Consider the following 22,525-nt stretch of genomic DNA (forward strand, 5'->3'; position numbering starts at 1 on the left):
CCAGGTGTTGCAGAACTGTATTCTGACAAAGAATCTATCAATCCACTGCCCCTTTCCCCGGACACCAAACGCAGCACCTTCACATCTTCATCTGCTCTGTTGTAAAGGTGGGATTCAACCAAGTTATTGAAGTCAGTATTCAGCCCAGAAGACTACAGTGCGACAAGAGAAAGCTGAGATAACGTTCCTGAAGCCAATTTTCTTTTTCTTTGTTGCTTATAAAATTCATACCTCATTACTGCAGAGGCCTGGAGATGGGCAGGAAAATGGGGAGGCATGTTCGAGAATGGCATAGTTAAATGGCAGACAAAAACAAAACTAGTCAATAACTGGGAGACCAGAGCAAGCACAGATGAAGAGGAGACAACGCCACATTATTAGCATGGAAAATTCAGCAACACAATCCTACATTTTCTTCCATCAAATGGAGGTCAGGAAGATGTGGAAACCTACTGCACATAACCAACAGTATCACAACTAAACAGAAATATACACAAAAGTAGAGATTCTGTTTGCTTGATATCAAGTGCATTGAGTTATTGATGGAGCTTAACTAGCTAATAATACAGCTTTCCATTGCTTGGTGAGCCAGGATATGAGTTGCAGAATTAGCTGGAGCTGAGTGTTTAAGAATTCCCACTCCTAATGACATGTCTCCCCTTTCAAATTCCAGCAATGTGTCAGGCTAGCCAATTAATCAACAGCACCTTACCAGTCTCTGGATATTACCAAGTTTGCTACGAAGGATCAACTTTATTACACCATCAGGCATGTCATCTTGGACTCAACTTCAGTAAGATTCAGTTTACCTCAACTCACTCCTCCAAGACAAGAAGTGGCCTGTGGATATTTTATAACACGGAAGGGGGCCCTCAGAAGCAAAAACGTTGATAACTCCAGTTTATTTTACAGTGGCTGACATCATATTCAAGGTTGATTCCGTCCTTCACACATAAGTAGAAAGCCTGGTTGATTTTTCCCATCCCTAGTCCAGGAATGTTCTGGCCAACTGCAAAACCCCTACTGCCACTCCATCTGAAATCAGTTAACTCAACACAGATAGGGGATCAAATACATGCAGTGCTATGCAACAACATGTGAAAGTTAGCACTTCCAGAAAAAACACATGGTCTGAGGGGTGTTGCATTTATGGCATATTTCATAGTAAGGAAAGTCGGATTACCTTGGTCTAATGAACTAGAAAACAGCAGAAAACAATTTCAGTGTTTGCACACTTGTGCAAAATTATGTTTATGATCCAGAAAACACCAAAAATAAGTCTGATTTTAAAGAACAAGGAAAATAAAACACCTACCAATTAGCCTTGGTTCAGACATAAAGTCTCGGATGGGGACTGGAATTTTTTTTACAATATATTCGCATACAACTTCAATGTTATATTTCAATTGTGCCGAGATTGGAATAATTGGTGCCCCTTCTGCAACTGTACCTGTGTATCAAAACAGGAAAAGGCATTAGGCTATAAATCTAAAGAATACACTATTGCTCATTGCTGCAAACTAAGCTTTTGTAACTTAAGATATGTACTTCACTGAAATAACCTTAATATAGTCCTTTAGTTTTACTCACAAAAAAGAAATCAGCTTTCGACAATCTCCACCTGTCCTCTTCTGAAGGAACCATCTCATGCTAGCATACAATTCCACAAGTGTCAGCCTCCCTCTGAAAGGCACTTCCTCCCACCAAATTGCATTACCTCTGTGTTCTTTCCACATGCTGTAGCTCCAAATTGATATTTATATGAAAGAATTCTATGATTATTTAAAATTAATGATGGAAGGGTATTCATCATAATGACACTTGCCCAGAGAGTTACTTCATCTCTGAATATATCGGTTGGCTTGTAGTTCCTAATTTTCAAAACCAAAGCCCTTTCAATGATTGTTTTGTATGCATGATAAGGATCATGGTCAAGTACTGCTATAGTCACCTGTCTATTTGAAGAGGAGCAGGGGAGTTCTCCTGATGTACTGACCAACATTTACCCCTCAAGCAAAAGAGTTTAATATGTTATTTATCCCATTGCTGCAATAGGGACTTTGCGATGTGCCAACTGGCTGCCATATTTTCCTACATTACAAACCTGACTACCCTTCAAAAATAATTCATTAGCTGTTTGGTGTTTTGAGGTCCCGAAAGGTGCTATACAAATGCAAGTCTTTCTTTTAAACTGTAGATTACTGTACAGTTCCCAGCAGTTTCCCAGGAAACTGGCAACATTCAGGAGGGGGAAAATCAGCTGATTTTTCACTCCCTAGCTAAGGGCACTGATGTTAATTTGCCATCCCCATCAAAGCCTAGGTGAGAATTGAACCTGGTCTGTATGGCCCAGTTACATGCTGCCTTCACCAGCCATGTCACCAGGGATGCCAAGGAAATTATGCTTACAGTGCTAATTTGAAGTGTCCATTTAGCATGGTTAAATAAAGCAAGTATACTTGATCCAACAAAACCTGAGTATCCAGCTTCTTACACTAGAATGCACCAGTAACACTGCAAATGTTACACTCTGATTAAATCGGGGAGAGAGATAAATCTGGCTACTACAGGTCAGTCAGCCTAACATCAATTGTGGGCAAACTTGAAAAATTGAAATTGAATGAAAAAAATGAGACAATAAACCAAAAATTATTTGACATTTAAAGTGTGGATAAATAAATGAAAATCAGCCTGGATTTGTTAAAGGCAAATCATTTTGACTAACTTGATCCAAGTCCTTGGATGAAGGACAGAAAGGCTTGACATGGGCAGTGTGGATGATGTGTATATGGATTTTCACAAGGTATTTGACAAAGGACAACATAACAGACTTGGTCGCAAAATTAAAGCTGATGGGATTAAATGGACCATGGCAACGTGGATGCAAAATTGGCTGAAGGAAAGAAAGTAGACAGTAGTGGTGAACAGTTGTTTATTCAACTGCAAGGAAGCGTAAAGTGTTGTTTCCCAGGGGTCAGTATTGGACCACTGAACTTTTTGATATATAGTAATGACCTGGACTCATGTATACAGGATATAAATCCAAAGTATGCAAATGATGCAAAACTTAGAAATGTAGCAAACAATGAGGAATGATAGTAAGGAGGACACAAACAGGTAAAATGGGTAGACACAGTCAATGAAATTTATCATGGAGAAGTGCAAAATGATACCTTTTGGTAGCAAGAATGAGAGGCTATATAAATTAAATGGTACAATTTTAAGGGGGGGGGGGGGGGGGGGGAAATTCAAGAACAGAGACACCCGCAGGTATATGTACACCAATCTTTGAAAGTGGCAGGAAAAGTTGAGAAGGTTGTTTAAAAAAGGCATATAAGATCCTTTGTTGTATTAATAGTGCAATAGATTACAAAATTAAGGAAGTTATGGTAAACCTTTATAAAACACTGTTTGGGCCTCAGCTGGAGGGCACCACACTTTGGAAGGATGTCAAAGCCTTAGAAAAGGTGAAGAGATTTAATAGAATGGTACCAGGGATGAGGGACTTCAACTACGTGGAGAAGCTGGGGTTGTTTTCCTTACAGCAGAGAGGTCAAGAGGAGATGTGATAGTGTTACATTGTTGAGTAAATGAGGAGAAACCATTTCCAGTGGCAGAAGGTTCAGTAACCAGATGACTCAAATTTAAGGTGACTGTGTCACCTCTAATTCTTTGGCCAGCTAGCTACAACTTGGAATGCATTGCCGGAAAGCTAGTTGGAAACAGATTCAACATGACATTCAAAATCATGCTGGATAAATAATTGAATGGCAAAATTTACAGAGATATGGGGAAAGAGGAGGGATCGGGATTAATGAATAGTTATTAATAGTTCTACCAAAGAGCTGATACAGGCACGATGGGCCAAATAGTCTCCTTCTGTGCTGTATCACTTAATGATTCTATGAATATGATTCATGAAATCAAACAAGTAAAAACTGTGAATGAAGTTTCATTTAGGGACGACCTACCCTGAACAAAAGCAAGTATCTGCTCATGCTGTTCCTTTGCTTGACTTTCCTTTACAAGGTCAATCTTGTTCTGCAGAATCAGAATGTGTTTCAGTTTCATGATTTCAATAGCAGCCAGATGCTCTGAGGTCTGAGGCTGAGGGCAAGATTCATTACCAGCTGAGGAAGAGAAAAAGAACGTGTTAACAATACGTATGTTTATGATTCCTATCCCTCAATAGTTTATTTTTCCACTTCAATACTTACTGGATTAAAACTTAAACTGAGGAAAGGAAGGTTGGGGGAAAAATAAACTAGGCATAAGATGTAGACAAAGTGAAACATACTTTATATGATGGTCAGCTCATCACTGAGAAACAATACATTTAGAAACTGCTGGAGGTGGCAGAGGAAAGCAGCACATGCATGCAAGGTTATAGTTCCAGATACCTACAACTCTTCAATACTTCACTCGTTAAGTGTGACCCTTAAGAAGTGAATTAAATTCCTTCATGACTCCTGAAGGGTCACTGCAACTAAGTTTGATCCTTTGTTGTTTGCCATTCATACATACAAACATAGCACGGGAGCAGGAAACCAGTTAATTTCTCTTCCTTAACCAAGGATGCTGAAGCCAACTGTAGTGTCCACATCACTGCACTGGCTAATTTGCTAACACAACCTAGACCAAGAGTGATCACATGACTTTTCCAGACCTGCAAGATTTGATAGTCCACCAGGCAAAGCATTTCACCACTGACCTACCAAAAGAACCTGGTAAAAGGTAACCAGAAAGTGAGGAAATATTTCCTGCTTTCAAAAATTAGACTTTACTATTAGACAGGACTGGTCCAATACTGGTAATCATGTTAATAAATTTTTTGACAGCCATCTCCTCAAAATATGGCCATTATTAGACTGACCCTTAAATACTGAAAGGAACGAGGTTCTCCCTTTCTCAATTAAACAGGTCATTCTGGCCTTGAAGATAATCTAGAAGGGAGCTCCAGCCTCTTCACAAGGAATTACTTTATTTACAAATAAATAGCAACTTTTAACTGATTACTTTGAGTACATTCCATGAAAAAAAGGAAGGATGCTGTCACCTGATACACTGATCTGGTCAGCTACTTACAGCTTCTATTCTGCAACTTTGTGGATTAATAACATTAACATTCTTCAGCATTGCCTATGATTTTAACTCTGCCGACAAATAGTGTTCTTGGCAACGTACGCCCAGATCTTCTCATTCACTGTTGCTAATTTACACTAATAAAAATACAAGGATATAGAATTGTCATGGCAAGATTTGTGAAGCAACTTAGGCAGTCTTTTGAAGGATTGCTGAAATCATAAGGATTTAGCCAAGAATCTGGTATCAGAGTAGAGGGCAGAAGCAACTAACAGTCATGAAACCAAAAATATCCTGTGGGCGATGATGCCACAAATCTGTACCTACTGTTAATGTCCCAATTACCTATTAATAGCAAAGCTGCATCCATGACAGCAGCTCCGTTCAACATAGTAGCCATCAAGATGTCATGCCCTGGGCAATCCACAAAAGATACGTGCCTATAACAGAGGGAAACAAAATAAGTCCTAATTTAGAACAGACTTTTCTCCCCCGCATCATCCCACCAAAAAGTACAAAATGCACAACTGAGTACTTTTATGGTTATAGATGTTTCACCATAGAGACAAGTGAAAACCTGAAAATTAGGATTGAAGGAAAACCACAAGTATTGCCTCACAAATTACCGACATATTTAAAAATCACATCACTGGAATAGGATTAAAATCTGGTGACAGGGATTAAGTCCCAAAAATTAATCCACACAAAGTTTATTGAACGTGAAGGGGTAATAGAGAACTTAGGACTATAAGCAAATATTTCCAAGTTTCTTCTCAAGACAGACAGCAAAGAGTAACTTGTATTTATACAGTGCCTTTAATGTAGAGAAATGCTCCAAGGTAATATAGAGGTGTGATCAGACAAAAACTATTTTTTAAAAATTCATTCATGGGACATGAGCATTGCTGGCAAGGCCAGCATTTATTACCCATCCCTAATGATTTTTCAGAAGGTGGTAGTGAGCTGCCTTCTTGAACCGCTACAGTCCGTGTGGTATATTCCATCAAATTCTTGACTTGCTCTTAAAGATGGTGGACAGATTTTGGGAAGTCAGGTGTTGAGTTATTTGCTGCAGAACTTCCAGCCTCCGACCTGATCTTGTAACCATGGTCTCCAGCATCACAGATGCCGGTCTTCAGTCAATCCGATTCACTCTACATGATCTCAAGAAACAGTTGAAGGCGCTGGATACTGCAAAGGCTAGGGACCCTGACAACATTCTGGCAATAGTACTGTGCTCCAGAACTAGCCAGGCCCCTAGACAAGCTGGTTCAGTACAACAATAACACTGGCATCTATTTGGCAAAGTGGAAAATTGTCCAGATATGTGCTGTGCACAAAAAGCAGAACAAATCCAACCCGGTCAATTACCGCCCTATCAGTCTACTCTCAATCGTCAGCAGAGTGATGGAAGGGGTCATCAACAGTGCCATCAAACACACTTGTTCAGCAATAACCTGCTCACTAATGCTCAGTTTGGGTTCTGCCAGGGCCACTCAGCTCCTGACCTCATTACAGCCTTGGTTCAAACATGAACAGAAGAGCTGAACTCCAGAGGTGAGGTGAGAGTGACTGCCCTCGACATCAAGGCAGCATTTGACAGAGTATGACATTAAGAAGCCCCAGCAAAACTAGTGTCCATGGGAATCAGGGGGAAAACTCTCCACTGGTTGGAAGCATACCTAGCACAAAGGAAGATGGTTATGGCTGTTGGAGGTCAATCATCTCAGTCCCAGGATATCACTGCAGGAGTTCCTCAGGGTAGTGTCTTAGGCTTAACTATCTTTAGCTGCTTCATCAATGACCTTCCCTCCATCATAAGGTCAGATGTGGGGATGGTCACCGACGATTGCACAACATTCAGCACCATTTGCAACTCCTCAGATATTGAAGCAGCCCATGTCCAGATGCAGCAAGACCTGGACAACATCCAGGCTTGGGCTGATCAGTAGCAAGTAACATTTGTGCTACACAAGTAACGGGCAATGACCATCTCAAACAAGAGAGAATCTAAACACCTCCAGCCACATATATGATGTGGCTGCAAGAGCAGGTTAGAAGCACAAGTCAGGAGTATGATAGAATACTCTCCACTTGCCTAGATGGGTGCAGCTCCAACACTCAAGATACTTGACACCATCCGGGACAAAGCAGCCTGCTTGAGTAGCACCCCACCCACCACTTTCAACATTTATCCCTTCACCACCGACGCACAGTGACAGCAGTGTGTACCATCTACAAGGTGCACTGCAGCAACTCGCCGAAGCTCCTTCAACAGCACCTTCCAAATCCGTGACCTCGACCACCTAGAAGGACAAGGGCAACAGATGCATGGGATACACCACGACCTGCAAGTTCTCCTCCAAGCCAAACACCATCCTGACTTGGAACTATATCACCGTTGCTTCACTGTCGCTCGGTGAAAATCCTGGAACTCTCTTCTCAACAGCACTGTTGGTGTACCTACCCCACAAGGACTGCAGCAGTTCAAGAAGGCAGCTCACCACCGCCTTCTCAAGGGCAATTAGGGATGGGCAATAAATGCTGGCCGAATCAGCGATGCCCACATCCCATGAATTAAAAAACAATGGGGCCAATAGATGAGCGAGACTTGGTGCAGTATAGGATACACCGATACAGAATGCTTAGTTTAGCCAATTAAATTTATGGGTCAAAAATGAGAACCCAGCCCAGAGAGCATTGAAAAAGTTAAATCGGAGGTGACAAAGCAGGGATGAGAGTTTTAGCAAACAGATGGCCTAAAGTAAGGGAAAATGTGGATAAAGTTACAGAAATAGTAGACATTGTGAAGGAAAAGATAAGGCATTTTAGAGCTCAGCTTTGTGTCGAACAGTTACGAAAAGTCTGGTTCACCCAGATATAGTGGCCTGGGAAGTGTATGGATATGACGACAAAGTTTAGGCAGGGGCCAAAAACAATGGTTTTGGTCTTCCCAGTGGAAGAACTGCAGCTCAGCCAAGCCTGTATTGTGATAAACAGTCTGATAATGGAGGAAGTGAGTAGTAAAGACAGATGGTGTGAGGAAGAGCTGAGTGTCGCCTGCTTACATACGGATGCCGACAATGTTTTTGGGTGATGTTGCCAAAAGATGAGGAATGAAAAGGGGCCAGCCAAGGGAAGATCCTTAGGGGGACTCCAGATGCAATGGCTCAAAGTGAAGGAAAAGAGATCATTGGTGGAAATGCTAGAACCGGATGGCTAAGTAAGGACAATCCTATTGAACTGGATAACAGAGCAAATGCATTGTAGGAGGATGGTGTGTTAAAGGCTATAGAGAATGAGGGGGGATAATGCACCATGGTCACAGCAGAGGTCATTTGGGACTTTGATGAGGGCTGTTTGTGACGTGGGTAGAAACCTGATCGACAGATTCAAACATGGAGTTGCAACAAAAATCATCGAATGATGAGCGCCATTCGGACTATCATGCTGATTCCAGCTCTTTGGTAGAGCTATCCAATTAATCTCACTCCTCTCCTCTATAGCCCTGTAATTTGTTTCCTGAAATATTTATCCAATTCTTTTTTGAATCTATTGAATATGCATCCACACCCTTTCAGGCACTGCATTCCGGAACACAAAATTCACTATGTAAAAAATTATTTCCTCAAGTCACCTTTGGTTCTTTTGCCTATCATAAATCAGTGTCCTCTGGTTACCAACCTTTCTGCCACTGGAAACAGTTTCTCTATTTACTCCATCAAAACTATTCATGACTTTAAACATCTCTATCAAATCCCCTCTTGACTTTCTCTGCTTTAAAGGAGAGCAACCCCAGTTTCTCCACATAACTGAAGTTCCACATCCTGGCACCATTCCAGTAAATCTCCTCTGCCCCCTCTCCAATGTCTTGACATCCTTCAAGAGTGGTGCCCAGAACTCAACACATACTCCTGCTGAGGACTAACCAGTGTCTTATAAAGGTTTATCCTAACTTCCTTGCTTTTGCACTCATTCCTTAATTAATGAAGCCAAGGAACTCATGCCTGTATAACAAGCTCTTAAATACATTCCCATGTCTTTGTTCCTGCACCCCTTTAAAACCGTACCAATTGGTTAATATTGCCTCTCACGCTTCCCACCAAAATATATCATTTCACACTTTTCTGCACTAAATTTCATCCATCATGTGTCTGCCCATTTCTCCAATTTGTCCTCCTTCTGTTTTTTTAACTATCTACATCATTGTTTGTTTCACTACATTTGAGTTTTGTATCACCTGCAAACTTTGAGATCATCAATATCTAGTCAAAGAGCAGTAGTCTCAAAACCAGCCCTAGGGGACCACCACTGTATATCTCCAGTTTGAAAAACAACCATTCACCAATACTTTTGCTTTCTGTCCCTTAACCAATTTTGCATCCATGATGCCATAGATTTTAATTTTGGTAACAAGTCTATTATGTGGTACTTTGTAAAAGGCCTTTTGAAAGCTCATATACACTAGATCAACCACACTACTTCCCATGAACCCTCTATGGTATTTCAAAGAACTTTATTAATCAAACATGATTTGCCTTTAATAAATCTTTACTGACTTTCTTTTATGTGCCCATACTTTTCTAAATTCCAATAAACTTTGTCCCCGATTATGGTCTCAAAGATAGGCACTGATTTTCAGGGTGACAAGTTCATGGCCTTTGGAAAGGAGATTGGTGGTACTTTGCAAGGCCAGAGGGGTCGATGGTGATTTTTTCTGAGGAGCTAATGACAGCTGTTATTAAAGGGAGGAGTCAGTACCTGAGAAGAGAAAACCATTTGTAATGCCACAGATCTAATTGGACATTTGCAGTTAATAGGAAAGCAGATTTTGTACAGATAATAAAAGATAATCTTTGCCAACTTCATAAAGTTTTTCTAAAAAAAAAGGGCCGTTAAATGGGAAGAGGATACTTGCTTATGTTTGAGATCTAGTCACTAAACTGTGGGCGGCGCAGTGGTTAGCACCGCAGCCTCACAGCTCCAGCAACCCGGGTTCAGTTCTGGGTACTGCCTGTGTGGAGTTTGCAAGTTCTCCCTGTGACTGCGTGGGTTTCCACCGGGTGCTCCGGTTTCCTCCCACAGCCAAAGACTTGCAGGTTGATAGGTAACTTGGCCATTGTAAATTGCCCCTAGTATAGGTAGGAGAATGGTGGGGATGTGGTAGGGAACATGGGGTTAATGTAGGATTAGTATAAATGGGTGGTTGTTGGTCGGCACAGACTCAGTGGGCCGAAGGGCCTGTTTCAGTGCTGTATCTCTAAATAAAAACAAACACATAATTGATATCCGTAAAAATTTCAATGTCAATTTAATCAAATACCTTAAGGTGCAATCAAATTGTTTATACTCAGTTAACGTTGCACACTAGCAATATAATGTTATCAGAAAATTCGAAAAGCATACTGGAAAAGCACACTGTCTGAGCAAAGCAGAGGCTGGTATGATTTGGCTCAGAGAGCTGCATTAACCAGCAAAAACTGCTGCAACGTAAGAAAATGTTACCAGATGTAGTCAGTGCAAACCGCAGTAAAGGAAGATTTAATAATGCCTCCAAAATAATTCTCGTTAGTATGCAGGAGCTAAATCTTATGCTTACAATGACTTGTATCTGGATTGCACCAACCTGACTAGCTTGAAATTTCCTTTGATCCCAGGAATATCTGAAGGGAACTCATCTGGTGTGCTACTACCACACGACCTATAACAGTCTGGCCTGGGACAACTGGGGTCATCAAGTTTGTAAACCTAAAAAAAGTACAACTAAATAAGTACAGAAAAAGTTTCAAGTTTTATAAAAGACAATTAAAGAGTAACCACTGGATTTCTTGTCCAAAATAAAATAAAGCCATATACTGTATAAATGCCAGTATATTGGCCTCATTCACAAAGAGCTGGCTTTCTTTAACAAAATTAAACAATTTTAAGATTATAGCTTATTATATTTGTTCCATCAAATATTTGTACTTTGAATTACAAGGGTGAGGGAGTCCCAGACATTCAGCAAAATGGCTGATATTAACTAATTACCACAGATGACGTCCAGGCTTCAAGTCACCCAGACTGTCATCCTCAAAGGTCTGTTGTAGTCTTTTCATGAGACAGTATAATCATTATTTACTCAGGCAATTAAAAATTTCACAAACGCAGAACCACTGCAAATGAAGAATATTGGTTATTTTTAAGCAGTTCATCAATGATTTAAAATGAAGGACTTCAGGAAATACCAAAATACGTACAACAATCTGACCACGTTCCATTGAGGTACAGCACAAAAAAACAAAAATGATCACAATTTAAATCAAATACAAAGACATTTAACTGAACATGAACTACAAAGGCAGGAATATTATGTACGGCACTCCATTTCTATTGATGTTTTTACCTTTGCATTGGCATATCCAAGCTTGATAGTGATATTTCTTTCCAGTTCATTTTTAAATCGGACAGTCTGAACACCAGAAATAGCTTTAACTACAGTGGACTTTCCATGGGCTACGTGACCAATTGTGCCTAATGAAAAGGTTAGTTGGAACACAGGTTAAGCTACTGCATGATTTATGTAAACAACTTATCACAAAATCAGAACTTAACCTTGGTCCAAACAATAAATTCTACATTATTCATTTTGATTAACTGAGCAGCCAAACATGCAATCCAGTAATGAATATCTTCCCTTCTATTTACTGTGCCCATTTCCTTATGCTATTTGTAAAGTACCATGGATTTTTTTTTAATTTAAAAGTTCTTTATAACTTCAAGTTAACGTATTTCAGATGCCACAATTTAAAAAAACACACTTTCAGACCTTCATGTGAGGAGTTCTTGATCATGATTTTTTTTTGGGGGGGGGGGGGGGGAAGAAGGGGGAAATGAGGGGTTGGAGCAGGGTAACCTACATCATTCTGTCCATTTGTAGTACAATAGAGGTTGCCTTATGAATTGGGCATAGAATCATGCACTGCAACAATGAGTGAAAAGCAACCTGACATCCAGTATTTTCTTACTGCAAAACAGCTAAACGTTGCATCTTCATGCTGGTGTTATCTAAAAAAAAAAACATCCTGTTGCACCACTGGCATATTATCCAGACACTTGCTACTATTAACGCATTTTCCAGTTCATATGCTACAAATATTCACAATATTTATGGTCTTGCATGTTTTTGAAACATATTTTCCCACCCACCCACCTTTGACTTACTCACTCCAGAACTCTAATATCGTAGAATTGTAACACCTTGGGCTTCTCCACCCAATTAGAAACTGCATTGATTAAAATTACCAACTTCTTAGCCAACTTCAATTATGTTTCTTGCAGCAACTTTGAAGATATTAAAGCTGTATACAACTGAATAGATGTTTGCAGTCCTCAATTACAAATGGTGCTAAGACATAAGAACTAGGAGTAGGCAATTCAGCCCCTCGAGCCTGCTCCGTCATTCAACACGATCATGGCTGATCTCATCTTGGCCTCAACTCCACTTTCCTGCCCGTTCTCCATAAACCCTTCAACCCATTTCTAATTAAAAATCTGTCTATCACCTCCTTAAATTTACCCAATGTCCCGGCATCCACCGCACTCTGGTGTAGTGAATTCCACAGATTCATGACCCTTTGAGAGAAGTAATTTCTCCTCATCTCTGTTTTAAATCTGCTATCCCTTAGCCTAAAACTACGACCTCTCGTTCTAGATTCCCCTACAAGAGGAAACATCCTCTCTATGTCTACTTTGTCTATCCCCTTAATCATCTTATATACCTCAATTAGATCTCCCCTCATTCTTCTAAACTCCAGAGAGTAAAGGCCTAAACTGCTCAATCTCTCTTCATAAGACAAGCCCCCCCATCTCTGGAATCAATCTTGTGAACCTCCTTTGAACTGCCTCCAATGCTACTACATCCTTTCTCAAATAGGGGACCAAAACTGTACGCAATACTCCAGGCGTGGTCTCATCAATGCCTTGTACAGTTGCAGCAACACTTCCCTACTTTTATACTCTATTCCTTTAGCAATAAATGCCAAAATTCAATTTGCCTTCCTTATCACCTGCTGTACCTGCAAACTAGTTTTCTGCGATTCATGCACGAGGACACCCAGATCCCTCTGCACCGAAGCACTCTGAAGTTTCTCTCCGTTTAGATAATAATTTCCCTTTCTATTCTTCCGACCAAAATGGATAACCTCTCACTTATCCATGTTAAGTCCATCTGCCAAATTTTGGCCCATTTATCTAATCTATTCATATCCATTTGTAGATTTATTTCTTTATTGCAACTTACTGTCCCACCTATTTTAGGGTCATCTGCAAATGTGGCTATAGTACCTTCTATCCCTGCATCCAAGTCATTAATATAGAATGTAAATAGTTGGGGCCCCGAGGATCGAACCCTGTTGCATCCCACTAGTTACATCTTGCCAACCAGAAAAAGACCCATTTATCCCGACTCTCTGTTTTCTGTTTGTTAGCCAATCCTCTATCAAAGCCAATAAATTGCCCCTAACCCCATGTGAACTTACCTTGTGTACTAACCTTTTGTGCGGCACCTTATCAAATGCCTTCTGGAAGTCCAGATAAACTACATCTACAGGATTCCCATTATCCACTTTGCTTGTTACAGCTTCAAAGAACTCTAGCAAATTAGTCAAACACGATTTACCCTTCATAAACATGCTGACTCTGATGGACTGTGTTTTGACTTTCTAAATGTTATTACTTCCTTAATAATGGATTCTAACAATTTTCCAATGACAGATGTTAAACTAACTGGTCTATAGTTTCCTACTTTCTGCCTCCCTCCCTTTTCGAATAAGGGCATTAGCTTTTTTCCAATCCACTGGAACCTCTCCCATATCCAGAGAATTTTGGAATATTATAACCAATGGATTAACTATCTCCACTGCCACTTCCTTTAAGATCCTAGGATGTAGGCCATCAGGCTCTGGGGACTTATCTGCCTTCAACTCCAATAGTTTGCTCAGTACTTTTTCCCTAGTGATGATTGTTCTAAGTTCCTCCCTTTCTATAACCTCTGCATTACCTGTTACTATTGGGATGGTACTAGTGCCCTCCATCGTGAAAACTGAAGCAAAATACTGATTTAGTGTCTCTGCCATTCCTGTGTTCCCTTTTATTAACTCCCCAGTCTCATCCTCCAGCAGACCAGCATTCACTTTAGCTATTCTCTTCCCTTTTATATACTTATAGAAGCTTTTGCTATCCGTTTTTATATTTTGCGCTAGCTTTCTTTCATAATTTACCGTTGCTCTTTTTAGTAGCTTTTTAGTAACCCTTTGTCGATCTTTAAAAGTTTCCCAATCTTCCAGCCTACCACTGGCCTTTGCAATATGGTACGCCTTAGTTTTTGTCTTTATGTTATCCTTAACTTCCTTGCTTAGCCACAGATTTTTTTCCCCTCCTAGAATCTTTCTTCCTCTCTGGAGTATATTTTAGTTGGGATAAATTGAATATCTCCTTAAACATCTGCCACTAGGGTCAAATCTGTCCTACCTTATAGTCTTCTTGCCCAGTCCACTAGGGTCAAACCTGTCCTCATGCCTATATAATTACCTTTGTTTAACGTCAGAACGCTCATGTGGGACTCCAGCTTCTCGCCCTCAAACTGAATTTGAAATTCTAGCATGCGATGATCACTCTTCCCTAGAGGATCCTTTACAATGATATCATTTATTAATCCCACCTCATTACACAACACCAAATCTAGAATAGCCTGCTCCCTGGTTGGTTCCACAACATATTGCTCCAAAAAACAATCTCTAATACATTCAATGAACTCTCCCTCGAGGTTACCCTTGCCAATTTGACTAATCCAGTCTATATGCATATTAAAATCACCCATGATTACTGCCGTACCTTTCTTATGAGCCTCCAGAATTTCCTGGTTTATACTGTGCCCCACTGCGGAACTACTGTTTGGGGACCTATAGATTACTCCCCCCAGTGAATTCTTTCCCTTGCTATTTCGTATTTCTACCCAGACTGATTCTACACCTTGATCTCCAGTGTCTAAATCGTTTCTCACAACAGCAATGATCTCTTCCTTCACTAACAAAGCTACACCACCTCCTTTTCCTTCCTGTCTATCCTTGCGAAATACTGAGTATCCTTGGATATTCAATTCCCAAACCTGGTTGTCCTGCAACCACGTCTCAGTAAGCGCCACTAAATCATACCCATTTGTCTCTATTTGCGCTGTTAACTCATTTATTTTATTCCGAATGCTTCGTGCAGATACAAAGCCTTTAGGTTTGTTCTATTATTAAATTTCCCTACTCTTGTACGATTCCTTGGTGCAATATGATGTTCACACGTACTGCCCCTTCCTTTTATTTTCTGGTAACAATCAGCCTCACCACTAACCTGCACTCCTACCTTCTCCTTTAACTTCCTGTTTTTCCATGCAACTGAACCCTCCCCCCCCACTATTTAGTTTAATGCCCTATCTACAGCCCTAGTTATGCGATTCACCAGGACTCTGGTCCCAGCATAATTCAGGTGGAGCACGATACAAAGTGAAGCAGCTTTCCTCTGGGAAAACATTTAGAGTTATAATATTCATCATTTCAGGTTGACTCCTGCAATTAAATGCAATTTATAGATGAACAGATAACACCTTAAAGAAAATCCTAAACCAAATAACCAAAACAAAAGCAGTGATAAGACTTAAGTTTTTTATAACAGATAAAATAAAATTATGAAATTGTCAAATGGGATTGGGTGGCAGCATCAGGTTCTGCGTTCAAATGTTGCAGACTGAAAGGATTAAATTCAGTTGGCTGAAATGAGATTTGGTGCAGATTTACAGCACAACCTTCACAAACTGACCATCAGAATTAGAGGGCACAAACACGTGTGGAAAATGGAAATATTCATACCAACTATATAATTAATACAGGAGAAAGTAATAAACATGCCTTTTGAAACTTTCCAGGTACAACTTCCCAACATAAATATATGCAACATAATATTTTTTTAGCACAAATCCTTGACCTGTAAAAGTTTTTTTTTTACAAGACTTGTGACTAGACAGAACTTTTAAAAAATTGCCATATTTGAATTTATAAAGCTACATTTTATGCCAATTAACAGACGTTCTTTTTAAAAATCTATGACTCCAACAGATTATGTCCAAAACAGGCATCTACCTCCTATAGAAAATGAACATTCATGTAACGGAGAATGAGCCAAAAGGATTTAATTACTCACCTATATTGATAGTAGCTTGCCTGCTAATAACTTCAGGAGAAAGAGCTGTTAACTTGCTAACATCCTGTAAAACAGAAGTAATCACAAACCATTAAACATTATACAATTAAAACTTTTGCTAGGATTGCAAATTATTCAGATATTTTGAATGGATAAATGTTGGGCATCAGCATTAAACATGGCAAAAAAGTTACTTGCACAACATTTCTTAATCTCTATTCTCATTGAATCCCTCTTGATGAGGAGCCCAATTCTCAGAAAATATCAATCCCGCTCCATCAGTCAACATGAGTAAAATACATAGGGATTGCATATTTCCTCCCCTCTTCCTCTTCCTCAGACAAAACCTGGACAAAATTGAAATCTTAATTTGGGATTCCAACTTTACAGCCTACAGTTCTCATATTGCTGTTATCAAGTTTGGTGATATTCCTGACTTATTCTTCCTTGCTAAACACCAAGCAATTTGCAGCTGGCTCCTTTCCTACTATCTTTGATCCTTCCAAACTTGCTCTCTCTTCATCCTCTATGTATGTCAGTTTTTTTTACGCAATTCACCAATGTTTCCATTTATTTAGAACAGCAGCTAAATACAGATGATCAGTGGATTATAAATTCAATTCATAATTTGACCGAACATGCACGTTACATTTACAACAAGCAAGAATCCGTATTAGCCATGAAACGATCTCTGTAACCTACTCCAATTCTATAAATCGCCGAGACCTCCATATTCTTCCAACCCTGGTCTTGTGCATTCTTCACTCTATTCACCCAACATTGGTGGCTGTGCCTCCAAACAGCTAGGGCCTGCAGTCTGGAATTTCCTCCCTAAATCTCTCTGCCTCCCTCTCATTATTACCCACTTCTTTTACCAAGCTTTTGGTCATGTCTAATATCTTTGACTCACATCCATTTTTGTCCAATTACACATCTCTGAAATGCCATGGAAGGGATTTCTACTTTAAAGGCAATATATAATATAAATCCTGAGTTGTTGTTGTCTTTATCTATTGGATAGTAATTCCTCAACTCTACTTGTCTCACCTCCCAGTGAGACAGACAGTCAAAAGCATAGTCAAAAGTTGAATTTTAATCTGGAATCTTGACAGTGACCTTCGCGTATCACTCTCCCTTAGATTTTTTGTGCACTGCCTCCAGAGGCTTGCTGAGCTCTATGGGTGTAACAGATTTCATAATAGAGTGCAACCTCAAAGGCGGCATTTGATCACTTGGCAGGCTCATGAACCGACAATTGTGAGTTTCACTATAGTATTCAAAATGTCTACAAACCAACCCTAGACAGCTGGCAGTGGTGGAGAGACTTTCCTGTGGGTCTTCCAATTTTGCAAACAATTACCCCCCCCAAACTATCTGCTAAACATAGAAAGAGACTTCAGTGCATTAGCAAGCTGGCTACTTTGCAGCCATCTGGCCTCAATACTTACTTTAGACCTTCCGAAATAGCGGAGGAAGAGGCTTGGTACTTAGGATGGGAATCCCCTATTGGCGGTGTGGTCTGCAACCATGGTGCTGCCCTGCCCATTTCTACCAAGAGACTCCTGCAACCTGCCCCATTTTTGTCAGGTTTTCATGTTCTCCCTCTCAAACCTGCTTCAACTGCAGTCTCCACCATTTAAAATGACCAGGCTTCAAATGGACAGTAGCGTATATCAGCCAAAAAGTGATAACCATTGGCCACTAACATTAATTTGAAAGTTGCCTGTTATAACATTTTGAGTGCTCCGTTTATTTTGAGAAATAAACTGAGTCAAATCAGTTTCCAAAATCATCCTGTGATACTGTGCAGTGAAGTGCACATGACAAACTGATATTTTTTAAAAATTCACTCATGGAATACGGGCGTTGCTCGCTAGGCCAGCATTTATTGCACATCCCTAACTGACCTTGAGAAGATGATGAGCTGCCTTCTTGAACAGCTGCAGTCCTTGGTGTGTAGGTATACCCACAGTGCTGTTAGAAAGGGAGTTCCAGGATTTTGACTCAGCAACAGTGAAGGAATGGCGATATAGTTCCAAGTCAGGATTGTGGGGGGTTTGGAGGGAAACCTGCAGGTGTTCCCATGCATCTGCTGCCCTTGTCCTTCTAGGTGGTAGAGGTCATGGATTTGGAAGGTGCAGTCTAAGGAGCTTTGGTGCTTTGCATTGTGTAGATGGTACACAGTGCTGTCACTTTGCATCAGTGGTGGAGGGAGTGAATGTTTGTAGATGGGGTGCCAATCAAGCAGGCTGCTTTGTCCTGGATGGCATCAAGCTTCTTCAGTATTGTTGGAGCTGCACCCATCCAGGCAAGTGGAGAGTATTCCATCACACTCCTGACTTGTGCCTTGTAGATGGTGGACAGGCTTTGGGGTGCCAGGAGGTGAGTTACTCGTCGAAGGATTACCAGCCTCTGACCTGCTCATGTAGCCATAGTATTTATATGGCTGCTCCATATATACCATGCCTGTGTTTTAAAATATATTTATATTTAACAAAAGCAACACTTCCCACGCAATAATCCCAACAGAAGTAGTTAAGCGTCCTGACTGGGTGTTTGAGTTGTTTAAATGATCAACGGGTTCTGCTCCCTGCCCCTCCAATTTTCAGATCACCGCAGCTGGGGTGAGATTGAGGCTGAAGTGCTCGGGTCTTTGGTCAGGTCTCAGGTCTAGCATTAAGGAGGTTCATTCAGATAGCAGTTCAGGGAGCCGTGGCTGATGAGCAATAACATTTTTGTTATAACAGCACGTGCACACTCTAGATGGGAATTCTTGATCATGCCTACAAAATGTAGCACAATTCAATTCCCAGAAGAGCAGCAGCAGATAACGACGAGCAGCAAAGGACAAAACAAGAAAAACAGAACAAATCAACTAAACGGTAATTTCCTGGATTCCAAAATAAAAACAAAACCAGTTTCTATCAAACACTGCATGTAATGGGCAAATCACAATCACATGAACATGCCTGCTATTATGCATTCTCTGGGTCTCGTGTATTATTTTTCTTAGCATGCTTCCTTTTGCCTGACACGATTATGACTTGTCAACTAACCAACTCTTGTTCTCCTAATCACTTTACAGCTCGTTATACTACTTAGTTGTGTACTTGTTTCTTCCTTCTGCTATTTGTTTGTGTCCTTGTTTCTTCCTCCCCCTTTTCTTCACTCGGTTCCTTTTTATAAGTTGTTCATCTGTAAGATCTTCCAATTCTGATGAAAGAATACACTTAAAATTGCAACATTTTCTGTTTCAGCAAGCTTGTGATTAATCTATTTCCTCTCTCCTCTCTGTAAAGGACTTTCTGTTAAAGCTGCCATATGAACGAAAGTTGTTCGTGGATGATACCCATTTACCTGTCTTTTGCACTCTCTCAATATCTCCATCTAGCAAAAATTTAACTGATTAATCTACGTCAATCACCACACTCTGGTTGACATTAACAATAACTGTGAAGTAACATTCCCTCAGTGAGTTTGGAAGCAACATCTGAAACTGAGAAACTACTTCAATACCTCGCAACTATAGTTCCCATAAATGTTGTCCTCTTGTCTACACTGTGAAAGCAATTAAATGCCAGCAGTATTTACTGAACGTTCAAAATTCACTGCATGTCAATTGTCTTACTGGTTCAATATCGGATCAGACAACACTAGAACAAATGTACAACTGATAGAATGATACAGCATAGGAGGCCATTTGGCCCATTGTGCCTGTGCCATCTTTTTGGTAGAACAATGCAATTAGTCCACTCCACTGCTCTTTCCCTATAGCCCTGCATTCCACCCCCTTCAAATATTTATCCAATTCCCATTTGAAGGTTGCTGTCAAACTGCTTCTACCACCCTATCAGGTAATGCATCCCAGATCATAATTTGCTGTGCAAAGAAACTTTAATGCCACCTCTGGCTTTTTTGCCAATCACCTTATAATCTGTGCCCTCTGGTTACCAAATCTTCTGCTACTGGAAACAGTTTTTCCTGATTACTCAAAACCATTCATGACTTTAAACATATCAAATCTTCTCGACCTTCTGTGCTCTAAGGAGAACCACCCCAGCTTCTCCAGTCTCTCCATATAAAAAGTCCCTGGTGCCGTTCTAATAACTCTCCTCTGCACCCTCTCCAAAGCTTTGACATCCGTCTGAAAATATGGTGCCCAGAACTGAACACAACACTCCAGCTGAGATCTAACCGGTGTTTTAGAAGAGTTTAGCATAACTTCCTTGCTTTTCTAATCTACGCCTCTATTAATAAAGTCAAGGGCCCCGTATGCTTTAGCAGCCTTCTCCAATTTCCCTGCCACCTTCAAAGACCTGTGTATATATACCCCAGGTCTCTCTGCTCCCGCACCCCTTTTAAAATTGTACCATTTAAAAAGCTAGAGAACTTGCGAGCAGCACATGGTCACTGTCTGTGTACTGCAGCTCTGGGAAAGACTGTTCCCCGCACGGAACAATTAGAAAACTGGGTCTTGGTTCACAAATGACCAACAGCCAGGGGTGGGGAAGAAAGTAAAAATTGCCTTCAGGAATGCAGCAAATTAATGTTCGGGAACAAGACGAGAGTGAAACAGTAACCGGGATATAGGCCACGCCGGCCTGGCCAGCTCAACGGCACTAAACCGCAGAGAGAAAGGATGCGACTGTCCTCGCCCTGAGCAGAGCCACAACCTGCTCCCCCGCGTCCGGCCCCACCACAACCCCGGCTCCAACCGCTAACCGAGGCCCTGGGCCCGTGTGTGGCTCCACACTTGGAAGTACGGCCGGCGGCTCATGTGTTCAGTGAAACCATCCTTCCCCCAGCCGGCACTGACCAGGGCGTTCAGATCCTGTCTCGCCAGTTGAGGCTGCCCCACGGTGACACCGGACTCGTCTCCCGTCATCGTAATACCGGCCCCACCATTAACCACCGCTCACAGAATGATGCAACCCTTCAGCGCCAACAACACCACCCGCCACCACAAGATGACCTTCCGGAAGAGGAGGCACCAGCGCCAGCCGTAGTGCCCTCTGCAGGACAACAACTGCAATTTCTTCACACCAATGACAAATATTTAAAGCATTAACATGATGTAAACTATTATTCCAGAAGCAACAGAAGTGCAAAACGGGATTGCTGCATTGGAAATTGTTCAATAACATCTTTACTCTACATTGCTGTAAAAATCCTACCAGTCATTGTGGGTTCAGAAAGCAAATATGATGCAAACAGCTCCAACATTTTGTTGAGCTAACAAAGGCGTTCCACATTGTTAGGAGAAAAGATCTCTGGAAAATTACAGAATCCTCTCCAAGTTTGGGTGGGAGTTTGACAAATCCATTGAAATGGTCTAACAATTCCAAAATGGCATGATGCCTATAGTGATGGAAGCTGGGGCCAGTTTCAACTCCTTCCCCATTATAAACGGTATCAAGCGAGGATGTTACTTTTCACCATCACTTTTCACTGTTTCGTTTGCTATTATGCTTCTCGTGGCTTTCAGTAATCTCAAAACCAAAGTCAAGATCAAATTCAGTAGTGATGGGCAGCTCTTCAACTTTAGAAGACTCTAAACCAAAGCTGCTGGAAGAACTTGTTCATGAACTCCTATTTGATGATGACCCACCCCCAGGATTATATGCTAAAAAACAAGAACCATCCTGTAACAGCTTGCCTGCAATTTGACAAGACAGTGGGGCTCTTCCAGCCAGTCCTCAGCAAGAATTACACTCCACCTATCATAATGATTGTTGATCACATGCTTCAGGCTGGGAAGCGATTTCATGATGTCAGAAATGGCTGCTTAAAAGCAACTCAAACAGTACAAAGTAGATGTTCATAAGGGGGAACAACTTGCTCAAGATAGAAAAGCATAGCAACCTGTGCAAGTCTTGCAGGAAAAATCAAGATACCCAACCTGGTATATCTGTTTACCCTGTGGACATTCATTCCTAGCAAAAATCAGTCTCATTAGTCAATGATATTCTGACTGTCGTCGTTAATGTCAATATATTCTGCGTAACAATTTGCATTTGCAAAAGAATCCTTGCATAAAAGAACATTTGAAAGCATCTTACAAGGGAAACAAATGGAAACCAGGTAACATAAAATCCCAACCTATAAACTCAGAAAAGCTGATAAAAAGCTTCAAAAAAGCTGACAATGGAATAATCAACTGAGAAAACAGCTTTGTATAAAGACCAATGACTGAGGCCACTGCTTCAAAGCACCTGAA

General features: G+C 40.8%; 1 protein-coding gene across 1 annotated transcript in view; it reads right to left on the minus strand.

Annotated features, from left to right (window-relative positions):
• eif2s3 (eukaryotic translation initiation factor 2, subunit 3 gamma) overlaps positions 1-21,269 on the minus strand; it is a 35,534-nt gene extending 14,265 nt beyond the window's left edge. The window contains exons 1-7 of the mRNA XM_068040580.1: positions 21,125-21,269; positions 16,309-16,372; positions 11,468-11,595; positions 10,709-10,830; positions 5,428-5,522; positions 3,972-4,130; positions 1,316-1,450 (exon numbers count right to left, since the gene is read on the minus strand). Of these exons, the coding sequence (XP_067896681.1) occupies positions 1,316-1,450; positions 3,972-4,130; positions 5,428-5,522; positions 10,709-10,830; positions 11,468-11,595; positions 16,309-16,372; positions 21,125-21,193 (772 nt within the window). The 5' untranslated portion in view covers positions 21,194-21,269. The remainder of the gene's footprint in view (positions 1-1,315; positions 1,451-3,971; positions 4,131-5,427; positions 5,523-10,708; positions 10,831-11,467; positions 11,596-16,308; positions 16,373-21,124) is intronic.
• Between the last annotated feature and the right edge of the window lie 1,256 nt (positions 21,270-22,525).

Source organism: Heterodontus francisci, chromosome 10, assembly GCF_036365525.1.
Source record: "Heterodontus francisci isolate sHetFra1 chromosome 10, sHetFra1.hap1, whole genome shotgun sequence".
Taxonomy (NCBI): Eukaryota; Metazoa; Chordata; class Chondrichthyes; order Heterodontiformes; family Heterodontidae; genus Heterodontus; species Heterodontus francisci.